The sequence below is a fragment of the Acipenser ruthenus genome, chromosome 3 (assembly GCF_902713425.1).
Source record: "Acipenser ruthenus chromosome 3, fAciRut3.2 maternal haplotype, whole genome shotgun sequence".
Lineage (NCBI taxonomy): Eukaryota > Metazoa > Chordata > Actinopteri > Acipenseriformes > Acipenseridae > Acipenser > Acipenser ruthenus.
Genome location: NC_081191.1, coordinates 101,797,347 through 101,811,803, shown reverse-complemented (window position 1 = coordinate 101,811,803; position 14,457 = coordinate 101,797,347). Strand labels below are relative to the sequence as shown.

General features: G+C 36.9%; 1 protein-coding gene across 1 annotated transcript; it reads left to right on the top strand.

The window, feature by feature from the left end:
• The first annotated feature begins 813 nt into the window (after positions 1-813).
• Positions 814-13,027, top strand: LOC117435638 (ADP-ribosylation factor-like protein 5B). Its single transcript, XM_034058963.3, has 6 exons — positions 814-1,346; positions 4,143-4,203; positions 5,010-5,157; positions 6,634-6,717; positions 7,198-7,349; positions 7,819-13,027. The coding sequence occupies exons 1-6, from the start codon at positions 1,301-1,303 to the stop codon at positions 7,865-7,867; spliced, it is 540 nt and encodes a 179-aa protein (XP_033914854.1). The 5' UTR covers positions 814-1,300; the 3' UTR covers positions 7,868-13,027.
• Positions 13,028-14,457: the final 1,430 nt, after the last annotated feature.

The following is a 14,457-nucleotide window of genomic DNA, read 5'->3' as shown; positions in this document are numbered from 1 at the left end:
GACACTCTGAACATCCACATACAGTGCTGAAAATACTTGTAATAAAGAAAGCCCACGCAAAAATACAATACTTTTTTTTATTTATCAAACAAACTAGTGTTGATATTCCTGCGTTGCATGTGTATTCAGTGTCTGCATTAGGGGGCGAACACGTGGCTGGATTCAGAACATTTCCGTGCGGTCCTGTAATTCTGTTACACAGCTGACGGAAATATTTGATAAAGAAATTGGTACTATTTTGACAACATCATGATGATAATTGTTTAGTTTGGATGTCAGTATCTTAAGTCACATCAAGGTTCAAATTCCAGCAGTGTTGAGAAGCTTGGATATATATCCCTCTATCTTTATATATCTTTAAAAAAAATAAATAAATAAATAATGGAGACAAGTCAGTTGAACATTTTGTAATCTTGCTAACAATTATCAGAAAACTGTATCTACAGCTTTATTTGGGTTATAACTTAAAAACAGAAACTGACAACCTTAAAAATGTCTATACCAGCAATTAACAATATCGGGCAGCAGTCCTAATTATTAATAAGTTACACTCATTGACCCCGCAGAACTTCATTGTATTTGAGAAGGATAAAAAAAAACGTCAGGTAGATACTTATTACAGTATGGTTCGTATATTGCCTCAGTAGTTTTGAATGCCAAAATGCAAGACTGAGCAGAAATATCTAAATTCCTAAAAACAAACTCGGGATATGAAGTCGGTCACAGTTTCGACGTCACGGGTTTCCCGAGTATTGAGAACTTGTAAAGAATGCCTGACGTCACTAAGCGAACCGAGCGTACGTCACTAGCTTGAAACCTGAAACTGGAGGGGGAGGGTAGCGAGGCCAGCAATAGTATCGTCAGAGATGGTGTTTTCATGGGCAGAGAATAATACTGTTGCTTGGTGTCACTTGATTATTCTTTGAGTAGGTTATTTTAGTGTTGAAATGTTGTATGTAAAATACACATTAGAACTGCAATCACTGGACTGATACATGTTAACGTATCTGTGTGTACGGACTATAGCGGAATCTTTACTGTGGACTTGAACGCTGGAGAAAGAGCAGGATTTCTGTGAGATGTTGAGAGCCAACAACACGAAGACAAAGAACTGACTTTCAAAGTTTAGAGAAAACCGCTGTCCTAGATATATAAAGGCCCGATTTGGAAACCGCTTTCGAGCCGCTGTAGCACTGACTTACTGCGACTGAGAGAGTGCAACGGCGATATCTGCATAGACTGCAAAAAACTGAGAGATTTAAGAAGAAAAACGTGTCAGGCATTCGTTTACAGTACAGTTATGGGGTTGTTATTTGCAAAACTCTGGAGTTTCTTTTGTAACCAAGGTGAGTTATTTATAGGAAGGATTTTCGACTACATCAAAATGTTGATACAAGTTCAAACAAGGCTTGTGAAGTAAAACTCTGCACAAATGTAACATTTTACTTTCTTTTTAAACATTTAAGATGGCTACGTCAAATATTGAATAACTGCATGTCTAGTTAATTGATCCACAGAGTTGTTAATGTTTACTCCCTTCCAGATGTTTAGGGTTTGCAACCCGTTTTAATAGATGTATTATATTTTAAATTATTTTAAATTCTACTAGTGAAGGTGTTTATGTGTAAGAAACATAGAGCCAGGTAAACAAGGCTTTTGAGCTTCACCCAAATACTCCGTGTATTGTGAAATAAACTGTCTACAATAACAAAATATCTGCTGTATCGGGGAAAAAACGGATGGGATTTATAGTATATATAGATGCGTTTATATTTTTGCACACTCCCTTTAAATGAAACGATTTTGCTCAAGTAGTGTTTAACACTTGTTCATGTAAACTAGACTGGAAAAAAGAGTTTAACCAGTTTTAGGGCAGTGGTCTTCAGCAGTTTTGATCATTAAACCAGTCCACATGGAGGGTCATCATAATCGTTAAAGTGAAGAAAATCTACAGTTCCTTGGATTATACCCAAAAGCAATCCTACAGGTTGATTGGAAGCTAGGAGTGACAGACAAACAGGATCAGGGTCCACATTTTGAATGAGAAACCCCCAAATATTCCATAGTGATTAACCTGTACCTCTTGATATTGGTAATTATTATTGTTATTATTATTATTATTATTATTATTATTATTATTACTACTATTGTTGTTATCATCATACATGCATGCATGTAAAGAAAAGGCTGCAATGGTTTAAATGGTAAATAAAAACCTAAATGGCATAGTATTGTACTAAAATTCATATTTGTAGCCTTATATAAAACAATATTTTGTACAGTGAATACTCCCCCCCCCCCCCCCCCCCAATCTGCGCTTGTGTAATAAGTGGTCCAGCTGCAGTGAATTGAATACTGTAGATGATTTTGATTTTTCTCCTAAAGGGTGGTGCGCTAACAAGAAGAGGTTCTATTTCCAAACTTTAGGTATAGTACATGGCTCAAATACAGAAAATAGCACCTTTTTCAGTGACTTCACCTGTGCATTTTAAAAAGTGATGGGCAGCACCCAATTTAGGAAGGGGTCCAGGGTCCGCCACCCCCCTCCAACCAAGACAGAGTGTCTTTTTCTGGCGTCTCAATTTAATTGTCTTCTAGTCCAGCTGACAGGATGTGAATGCCAAACCCAAGGTTAAAAATAAGTAACAAAATAATTCAAGAAGTTTTAGTTACTGGTAGCTTCCTCTTCCAAAATTCTTTAGTAAACCTGGCCTCAACACGCACAAAGAAATGAAAACTTAAGACACATGGCAATAAAGCAGTTGTCATCTTGCATTGTCTGCCAATACAGCGGTGATTAAGTATGAAGATTGGCTGCAACTTTCTAAATCATCTTTGGGCATGGCAGTATGCAGAATAGAAAATAGTTATAGAGTAATAGCTTTCACCAAAAACACCACCTTCAGAAACTGCACAAGTCAGGTCATGCACATACATACACAAGCATGCTGGCGTCTTCTGTGTCATCAGCCATAATTCTGTCTCAGACATAATTATGGGAGTGCTGGAAATTATGGAAATACCCTTATTGTAACTATGCACATTTACACAGAAAACTGTCTTTGAATACTGTTGGTACAGTTGTCTTCAAGATTCTGTGAAAAAAAGTGTGCTTGGGCCTATAGACTTCCAAACATTTCATGGTAGTCACTCCAGCCCTGTTAGAGTAAAGGAGGGAGGAAAACGACAGCCTCTACAGGACTGCACTTTGTGGGAGATCTAGGGTATTGCCACAGTTATTGCCGTGTCATTCAAGTGTTTTGTCAGTTGATTTTAATAATTAATGTTGCTGCAAGTTCATACTGCAATAAGCCATTTTTATATTTCATCTTTACAGGGCTGATATATTTGTGTAGATAACTTGGCCCCTTTTGTATCTAGTCGGTGTAAGTAAGATATTTTCATTTGAAGATCATGTTGATAAGAACAGTTATGCAACACAGGGGCTTGGTTAGGATTAACTGCAGCAGAGTTAACCACACAGTGAGTGTGAAAAGCAGTAGCGTCCCCTCGCCCCCTCAGAGAGTGGTTGATCCGGGTCAGGTAGGAGGCATGCTTGTGGAAAACACCTAATCGCTGCTCGTGCTGCTGTTTTGTGGTGACCAAAAAGAAAACAGAGCCATTAAAAGCAACCCCCTCTTTCATTGTAACATAGCCTTGGGTTTTCTAATTACAGGTACACGCTTGTTATTTTACAATTCAGTAATTCACAAATTCTGTTAATTAAGTTGGACGATGCTCACAGTAAGTTGCGTGTGTACTATACTGTATAGGGGCCTTCCCTTTTTGTTTTTGATATTTCACCATCTTTTCATGTGTAAGACCGGTAGCAAAGTACTGAGGAAACCCTAACTGGTTTCTAATCTTCACACTGTTATATACCTGATATGTGAATAACACAGGTGCAGCAGTTTTGTGTAATTTGCCTTTATTTTTTGTGGATGTGTTTGTGGGGGGTATGGCGGGACTGACTTTTCTTTGCAGAAGTTGTTTGATGATGCAATCCAAGATAGCTTTGTTCAGTCTTTGTTCCAAACTCATTCCCTCAGAGTCCTAGTTCAAACTTCATGGATATTGCCAGATTTCAGTTCTGTCCCAGCAGCAGCAGATATACTTACTGTTTTACTCCTATTTTAAAACAGAACATAAAGTGATCATCGTTGGACTGGATAATGCCGGGAAGACAACAATCCTTTATCAGTTGTGAGTACCTACTTTCGAAAAGTTAAAAACTGTCATTTAAATGCATTTTTAGGCAGGACCCACCGAATATGATGGGACTTCCAATTGGTAGTTTGCTGGGTCAAGCACTGCCCTGCCATTTAGTGACAAACGAATCTTCAGTACTCCTTTATATTAAATTGCTATCTGCCTGTACAGAGGTGTGTAGTGTACCAGTTGCTTGGTGATGCCCACATTTCTTACAATTCTAAATGGACCAAAGTTTTATTGCTCAGTTTATATCTATCTATCTATCTATCTATCTATCTATCTATCTATCTATCTATCTATCTATCTATCTATCTATATATAATGTGTATATATATATGTGTATATATTGGACCACTCAATCTCCCAAGGAGAGCAGCTGTTACACCTATAACATTGTAATCCTATTGCAAGTGTAACTTTACTATATATGGTATGGACATAACAATATAGATTATCTACACTGATAATTTTTCATCTTTTGTGAGGTTTCCGTATTTAAAGCTTCCTGTGTTCCACTATTTGTTTCTACCAATTTCAGGTTAATTCCATTGTACTGTCATTAAATGAAGTGGCCTGATAAACTATAAGACAGCTTATCCCATTTATGGTAGAAATTATAATGGAAAACTATTTGTTCTAAAAATACAGTATTACAGTAATGAATATTAAACTTTGACAAATTAATCTGGAATGGAATTTAAAAACAAATATGTATATGGTACAGTAGCTTAGCTTTGGGTTTAATTTTTTCGTTAAAACAAAAAGGTTCACCAACAAATCCTATGTCTTGTCTCTAGTTTGATGAATGAAGTTGTTCACACGTCGCCTACTATAGGGAGCAATGTAGAAGAAATAGTGGTCAAAAATACCCATTTCCTAATGTGGGATATTGGTGGACAGGAGTCACTCCGATCTTCATGGAACACCTATTACTCCAACACAGAGGTATGGCAAAGCATCTGATCCACATAGTGTTTTCCAGTGTTTAAACAAAATACATCTCAATGTAAGGTTTACAAAGTGAGTGGTACAATACCTTGTTCTAGCACAATGCATAGTTAAGATTATGGTCTAATTAGATATCTAAAGCACTTTGTTTATGATGCTTGTTGAAAGAAAAAATAATAAAGGGGAAGGACATTCATTGTTTGCAGGAAGGTTGTTAGGCAGTGTTCGTCAACAGTAGAATACAAATAGTACAATTCATGGAAATAAGCAAGAGGAAGGCGCATAAAATCGCATTTAGTATGTCGTATCCATAGTACTGTGTTGTTTAGACGTTTGGTCTGTATGTTATGGTAAAATGAGTTCTCTATGGATGGATTTTCTGGGAGGGGGCAAACTATACCAGCAATACTATGGATGTGCAAGCTGTCTGTTTTAAATAAGCAGTGGTATGCATTGCATGCTGAGCATGTCTGTGGTTGTGCACACAAACAGACAATGGCTAATGTAGGTGGTAGAGTGTGCTATAACACTATAGAATGTATAAGCTTGAACAGATGTTGTCAGAATGCAGAACAAAAGATTTGCTAAGCAGCGTTTTGAGCAGAATGGAGCAGCTGGTGGTTTTTATTCAGAGGACAAATGGTATTGCAGCTGGCGAGGTCAAGGCGTTGGAGGAACGGAGATCTTTGCACTGGGAAGGTCACCGTTGACTTGAGTTAAAGAAGGCAGCTTGCCGAAGAAGCCATTTCTGTGGCAGGACAAGAAAAATGATTGCAAATGTTAAAGCTTACTTTGTTTAGAACTATTGGAAACTAACCTGCTCTTTTTGAAACAAGCTAGTATTAGGTGCTCTCGGCAGCCTTGAAATTAGCTAATATCAAAGTTATATCTTGTGTGACCCTCCTCGCTGGTCACTATTGTAAAAAAAGTCAAAGTTGTTGTCATAAGTGATGTTGTTTTAACTAGTTTCGCAGAACCGAATTAGCGCTAATGGTAGACTAACTAACTAATGTTACCATAGGTAAGGTAGTCCGAGACTGGTGCTAATCAGGATCAGGACGTGTAAAACGAGCCTTTCCAGAGCTTGAGGGTTGTTTTCTGTTAAATGTTGCTGGACGTAATGAAGAAAGAAATAGTAGGATAAGAAGTAACTTTAAAATAATTTTGACTATAGAACAGCTTTCTACCCCCAACAGAAGAATAACAGGTGTATCTTGTATTAGGTGGTTACTCGTAATCCTTTAAATATGTATGATGGTAGTTACAAAGTTGAAACAGCCTAGATTTGCATTTTCTGTAAACTGGATATTTCATATGTTGTACCGTGTGGATCTGTCAAACTTGCTACATCTAACATGGGCATGGTTAGATTTTAAGTCTTAATTAATAAAGGGTTAACTAAAAAAATATATATATATATTTGTGTAAAAAATAAAGGAATAAACCAGCCTAATGTATATTTCTGTTTTTCAGTTTATCATTTTAGTTGTGGACAGCACAGACAGAGAGAGGCTGTCGATCACAAAGGAAGAATTGTACAGAATGTTGGCTCATGAGGTATGTTTTGTGCAGTTTGTTTTTAACCAGCGTATTTTTTTATAATGTATTTCATAAGAATTGTGTCATCCATTTAAAATGGAATGGCTGTGTGGTACTGTAGAAAGTAAAAACATTTAAAAAAGAACAATAAACAAAAGTGCTGGTAATTAATAAGCATACTGTTTTCTAAAGGACATTACAGTTCGTATACAGTATTGGTTCTCTTCACATTGATTCTGAACATAATGATTATCTACTTAGAATCACTTAACAGCCAAAAAAGATACATTATCTAATCGTTTCACTTAACATTTAAAAAAATCATTTACATACAAATCGCATTGCATTTCTTTCTGAAAAAATATTTACTGTCTTTATCAAAAGTAGAAACTTGGTGAAAGTTTCTGTCTGGGCAGTTGTAATAGTTACATGACTGTTGGCGTGGCTGTGTACTGTGTCTTATTAAACTAAACAACAACCCATTTTTGTATATTGCAGGACTTGCGGAAGGCAGCAGTTTTAATTTTTGCAAATAAACAGGATATGAAGGGGTGCATATCGGCTGCTGAAATTTCAAATTACCTCACCCTTAGCTCTATAAAGGATCATCCATGGCACATTCAGTCATGCTGTGCGCTTACAGGTGAAGGGTACGTGTTCTCAGTGATAGTATTGGGCTCTCTCAGCAGCATTGAAATTAGCTAATGTCAAAGTTCAAATCATCAGGATTAATATGTCTAAGATGAGCCTTTCCAGAGGTTGTTTGTTTTTTTTTCTGTTAAATGTTGCTGGACACAATGAAGAAAGAAATAGTAGGATAAGAAGTAACTTTAAAATAATTTTGACTATAGGACAGATTTCTACCCCCAACAACAGAAGACTAAAGAGTATGTGACCTTGAAACATTCAACAGATCACAATATTTGTGTTGGTCAAAACAAACCAAGCTTTGCAAGCCTTAAGTGAATTTGTATGTACTTTCAGTGCAATTGTTATCAGTGCCTGTTCAGCTAAAAAAAAAATAACAGTTGATTTGGTTAAAAAAGGCACATATTTTGACCCTGTTTTGTTTCCTTTTTTCCATTGTAATATGGTTTTTGTTTTATTATTTTGTTGCAGTTTATGCCAAGGCCTGGAGTGGATGACCTGTAGAGTTGGTGTGAGATAACTGCTTGAACAACAAAGACTCTATTTATACTTCATACAGTACATGAACATTGTTTTCTGTTACCTGTGGCTGAAGGAGTGGCTGCTTTTAATTTATCACAACACAAACCTCTCAAAACAACACTTGAATCAAGTGGTGTCGATTTTGGAAGCTCTAGGCCTTTACAAACTACCTTTGCTGTGCTGGATGCACATTGTAGCGCATCTGTTTTTCACACAAGGCTTAATACATGTAAGATTTTATTATTACTTTTAAATACTGTATACATACCTTCTACCCACTATGCGGACCTGTCTTGAAGTCTTAAAACTAAAGCTTTTCTACTGCATAATTTCTAGGATTGCATACAATGGTTGTTTTTAGTCAGGTATATTAATACAGGGGCGTGTAAATTAGGAAAACATCCAAAAAACACCCAAGCACTGCTTATCAAGTTGTGTGTCCCTGTGCAAGTAAAAACTGTGTGAAAAGTGCACACTAAACAATACAGTTGGTTGAAGCTACTGACTGTTCAAGCAGCTTTGGTGAAAGTTAGTGAGGCTTTTACTTTTATATGTACAAAATGAATGCTTTTTACTCAAGTCATTGTCATTTCAAATTCAATCCATTGCAGAAATCTTCATAATCAATACTACTACTACCAATAATAATAATAATTATGAGAATTGATATGATGAGTGGTGCACAGAACCTACTGTATAATAAGCTGAAGTGGGTTGTATTTACTTTGGATTGCTATACATTTCTTAAGTATTTTGGTTGTGTAACATGCATTGGGTGGACAGTGTAATTCTCAGGTCAGCTGGCCACTTTGCAGTATAGGGGTGGGGGTGGGGGCAGCATTCAGAACTGACATTGAGGTTTTTTTTTTTTTTTTGTATATACAGTTAACTTGATTGAGAGAAATGCTGCCTATGTTAAAGGTTAATGCTTTATAGTTCTAGCATTAAAGGCCACTTGCAGTGACACTTGGTGTTTTTGTCTGGTAGAAGCGCTGTGCCCCCTGGTGTGTGTTACATTTGCTAACCTCCATATATTGTAAGCATGCCTCTACCTTAAGCGACCCGTTTTGAACTTCACAAACTGTCACGTGACTGTTACAATAGTGTGTTTATTCTAATTCCACTGATGATGCCTATTGGACAGCGAGTGAGAGTTGCATTTCCACACAGCACTGCATGCAAGGCACTGGTCTATCACTAGTTAACACAGGCACGTTACATTTCTAGTGGTGGTGGTTTAGGGTACTGGGATCATTTCTCCATAATTGTTTTAACCAGGATATCGGGAGAAGGAACAATCCTAGCTATAAATGCTACAGAGCTTGTTGCACACAGTTCATTCATTGGTACTGGCAAGGTGGAATAATAGAGGACGTACAGGAAATGAAACGACTAGACTACATGGGAGGACATCGTTATTAGGAAGATGATGACTCTCCCCCTTCACGCATGAGAATTATTACTGTATGTGGATGTTACTATACAAATCTTTTTCAATTTAATTTAAAACCAACAATTATCTGTTTATCAAAGAAAATGTGTTATGAAAGGTTAATTACTTCCATTTTTACATGGAACAAACTGGAAGGTTAAATTAGGTTGAGTAATAAATGATGTGGGGGTTCTAGTATTTTAAAATTCTAAAAACAAAAAATATGACTTTTATATATTTGTAATAGTGTTTTGTGAAATCAAATTCCATTCTGTTAAGTGTTTTTTTTTTTTTTTTTTTTAAATCGCTTAATTTCCAAAAACAAAGATATTTAGTTAAAATAAGTAGGTCTCTACAGAATAAACATATTTCTGTTTTATAGTTGGTTGGAAGTAGCAGGATTTTTCTTATGCTACCTTTTGAAATCTCTAGCAGAACTCTGACCCTGTGTCTTTTAGAATGTCAGCTATTTGTGAAATATTGTGTTCTTTACCCTTTTAATAACAACCAAACCATAAAATCTTCTAGATGGCCTTATCAACCTGCATCATAACTAAGTAAAACACAAGCTTTTTGTAGCGATTTGCCTTCGTCAGCAGATTATACCAATGATTTTTTGGCTTTTGTACTTTTTGAATTGTATTAATACCTGTGTCCTAAGAACACAACCTCCTGATTTAAGTGTTATTGTGTGAAATACATTGTAGAATTAAAACCTATTGAGTTCTGGTTTGTTATTCAGAAAGTGTGGAAATTGGTGAATTTAAGGTTGAAAATCTATTATTTTTTAGATGCATGTTTTTAAAATGTAATCGTGGTTTATATTACAAATATTTCCAGGTAGAATTTTCCAACACACTGAGGAAGACCAAGGGTCTGTTTTAGTCCCAATAATGTATTTATTATTATTATTATTATTATTATTATTATTATTATTTATCCAGTGATGTTATAGGGATTGGAATAGTGCATGTAGCGGTTTGTCTTGGATTAAAACATGTTTAGCCAATCGCTGTGCAGCGTAGGCCAGAACACACAATTTGGTGGCCTTACTGACCAGGCAGCATTTGGATATTATAAGACAGTGCTGCCCAAACACGGTCCTGGAGAGCCCCTATCCAGTATGTTTTGTAGGTCACCCTAAATCGCTAATTTCTAAAGACTGGGAACACATGGAAGTTATTGATCAATTAAGCAAATAACTTGTTCAATTAAGAGAACTCTGGTCATTGGACCAGTTTACATAAGTCATGACTTATTTAAGGTGGTACGGTCTGGATTACAATTTTAGTTAGTTTTGGTTTATGTTTGAATACAAATGTAATATATTATACAAAAAATCAAATACAACATGAAGTTTCAAAGCAGGAATTGTTAAATTAAACAAACCAAAATGATCTAAAATTATAATTCAGCTGTACCACCTTAAATAAGTCGTGACATTTTCCCAGCATGTAATCCAGGCCATTGAGGGCTTAAGAAGGTAGTTCATTTTTTGTACCAAATGATCTCTCAATTACTTAAATCACCTGCTTAATTGATCACAATGAAATTGTTCCAGGTGTTAAGAAATTAATGATTAAAGGTTACCTATAAAACCTGCTGGATAGGGCAGCACTGCTATAAAAGATGTGCTGAGTCATCACTGTGTCACCAATTACCACTGACATTACCTAATATCTATAGTATAGCCATTACCTAACCATTTTATGTGTACTTCTGAATGTTGGCCCAGGAGCAACAGATACACAATTTTGAATTTAAATTCGTGTATTTGGTGGATACCGTTTTTTATAGTTATCTGGTAATAACCTTGACAGGTGCTGAATTTGCTGGTACTGTAGGTAGTTAATTAAATTAATTAGTTAAGTTAAAATGCACCTTTTCTGGTATAAATGCAACCTAAAATGTGAACAGGCTGATGTGTAGAGGGTTTACTCTGGCTAATCTTTTAACCATCTGCAAATTCAGGATCTATGGTAAGGTATTGCTAGAATAATGTACTATAGATTCACCAATGTATTTTATAAGGTCAAATAAAACAGTAATGAGTTTATTATATAAAATGAACTGTTCTGTTTTTTATTTAAAAATGATCAAATTGGGGCTCCCAAGTGGCGCATCCACTAAAGGCGCTCCGCGTGGAGTGTAGGATGCACCCTATAGTCTGGACGTCGCAAGTTCGAATCCAGGCTATTCCTTTGCCGACCGAGGATGAGAGCTCCCAGGGGGGCGGTGTTCAATTGGCCGAGCACCCCCCGGGGGGAGGGAGGGCTAGGTCGGTCAGGGTGTCCTTGGCTCACCGCACACCAGCGACCCCCGTGGTCTGGCCGGGCGCCTGCGGGCTTGCCTGTAAGCTGCTCAGGGCTGCGTTGTCCTCCGACGCTGTAGCTCTGGGTGGCTGCATGGTGAGTCTGCAGTGTGTAAAGAGGCGGTCAGCTGATGGCACACGCTTCGGAGGACAGCGTGTGTTCATCTTTGCCCCTCCCAAGTCAGCGCTGGGGTGGTAGCGGTGGGCTGAGCCTAAAAAATAATTGGACATTACTAAATTGAGGGGAAAACAATAAAAATAATTGGTGACCACTAAATTAAAAAAATAAAATAAAATAATCAAATTGAGAAATATATCTCCTAATTGGAAAAATAATCAGATAAACAGAAACTTGGAAAAATGTTTCAGTGCATTCCAGAATCATGGTGTATAGCTTTTAAATGATGATTTTGGAATATAGTTTGGCATTTTATTATATTGTGTAACGCTTTAGATATATCTAACATTACCATACCGGCCAATAACTTTACATATTTTGAAGGCAATGTTAGCTCTCAAAACAAGAAATTCTGAAATAACCATCACCATCTTGCATTATTGTCAAGATCATACCAGTAACTACATAATAATTTGGTAAAACAAAATACTATTTTAGAAAAGATGTGAGACTGCAGTTGTCTTAAAAGGATTAGTTAGCAAATGTCAAGTGTGTTTTACTTTTTCAAGGTAAATAATGTTTTTGAAACAGCTTCAGATTCTTAAAAGCTGTTTGCTTTATTTATTTATTAATTTTTTTATGAAGACTATTCCAATTCTTCACTATGGTATTTCTAACCATGCTTGGGAAGTTTTTAACCTGAGCATTTTATGGCAAGGTTACACTGTATGCACAAAGGTAACCTCTGCTGTTTGGCCTAATGTGTGTCAAGTGTACAGTATTTCTCTCTCACATTCTTCTAACACCCTAGTCTCCCACTTTCCATCTAAACTGGTTAGCAGCTAGAAACAAGATGAACCAAATGGATACATTCCCAGGTATGATTTATAAAGTACGAGCATTAACTCACTTAGAGGATGAGTACATGTATGTTTCTAAATTGTCAGGACCTGTCAGCTGTATCCGAAGCAGCAATAAAGCCTGTTACCAGAAATTTTTATTATAACTCAAAGACAAGAACAGTAGCATGTATACCTCCCTGTTCTACAGTAAAAAGAAAGGTTAAGTATTGCATTCATTTTCAGTATGTATACTAAAAGATACATGCAGATTGACAAGGAATCAAAAAGGCACATCACATGTAAACTACCTTTGTACTAGAAATGTTCAATTTGGTGCAGCTTCTGTTTTTACATTACTGTTTTCAGTTTAACCATTGTGCATTCCAAAAAACTCAGGTGTGGCTTTTTATGAAATGATTATTTGTTTTATAATAAAATGAATATCTTTTGTTGTTGTTGTGCATTTCAGTGTTTGCTCTTGTAAAATGTTTTCTAATTAATTGTACCTACAATTGCTATGGTCTGTTTACCCACCTGCCTCCTCTCTGTATGTATGTCACACTTTTTTTAATTTATATACAGCACCAGTCAAAAGTTTGAGTACACTTGCTGGAAACAAGGTTTTTTTTCATAATTGACAATGTTTTACATCGTATACGTTTCTGTAAATACTTGAAAATGAAAACACATGTTACAATATACAAAAAAAAACATAAGGAGTATCAAAGCAATGTTCAAGAAAATTGAAAATTGTCTCTAAATCTTGTATTCCTCAAAATAGCCACCCTTTGCCTTAATAACAGCCTCACAAACACGAGGCATTCGGTTAACAAGTTTCAGCAGGAAATCACCCGACATGTCTTCCCAGCTCTTCTGCAGCAATTCCCAGAGGTGTAGGGCACTTGTGGGTAGCTTTGCTTTGACTCTTCTGTCCAGTTCGTCCCATACAAGTTCTATGGGATTGAGGTCTGGAGACTGGGCAGGCCAGGTCATTAGATTGAGTTGTCCTTCACTTTCCTTCTTCACCAGATAGTTCTTGCACAACTTTGAGGTGTGTTTCGGGTCATTATCTTGCTGAAGAATGAAGGACTGCCCAACTAGCTGTAATCCTGATGGAATGGCATGCCTCTGAAGTATGCTATGATAGCCATGCTGGTTGAGCTTGCCATGGACTTGGTAAAGATCACCAACTCTGTCACCAGCAAAGCAACCCCAGACCACGACACTGCCTCCTCCATACTTGACAGTGGGAACCACACATGCAGAACTCATGTGCTCACCCTCTCTGCATCTTACAAATACTCGGCAGTTGGACCCAAATATTTCAAATTTTGACTCATTGGTCCATAAGACTGACTTCCACTCCTCAAACGTCCAGTTTCTGTGTTTTTTGGTCCAGGCAAGTCTCTTCCTCTTATTCTGCACTCTTAGCAATGGTTTCTTTGCAGAAATTCTTCCAGTTAGGCCAGCTTCACGCAATCTCCTCTGAACAGTTGATGTTGAAACATCTGTACTTCTAGTAGCATTTAGCTGAGCTTGTATTTCAGGGGCAGTTAGTCGCCGGTTTCGCAAACTTGTGACTCGAATGAACTTGTTCTCTGATTCTGAGGTCACCCTTGGCCTGCCTGACCTTGTTCGGTCCTCATGAGTGCCAGTTTCTTCAAATCGTTTGATGGTCTTGGCCACAGCAGTTACAGATACTTGCAAAGTTCTTGCTATTTGTCTTAAAGATTGACCTTCATTTCTTAAAGTAATTACAGACTGTCTTTTTTCTTTGCTTAACTGAGCGTATTTTGCCATTTTCTGCTCCCTTACATTCAGGAATGACAAACTTGTGCCTATGCTACCTATATTTATAGTAATCATGGACCCTCACCTGTTAACA

What these genes read in the sequence shown, in the direction of transcription:
- LOC117435638 (XM_034058963.3), top strand. Translation starts at nt 1,301, where the DNA reads ATGGGGTTGTTATTTGCAAAACTCTGGAGTTTCTTTTGTAACCAAG. An exon ending in ACAACAATCCTTTATCAGTT is followed by an intron (nt 4,204 to 5,009) that starts GTGAGTACCTAC and finishes TCTTGTCTCTAG; the next exon opens with TTTGATGAATGAAGTTGTTC. An exon ending in CCTATTACTCCAACACAGAG is followed by an intron (nt 5,158 to 6,633) that starts GTATGGCAAAGC and finishes TCTGTTTTTCAG; the next exon opens with TTTATCATTTTAGTTGTGGA.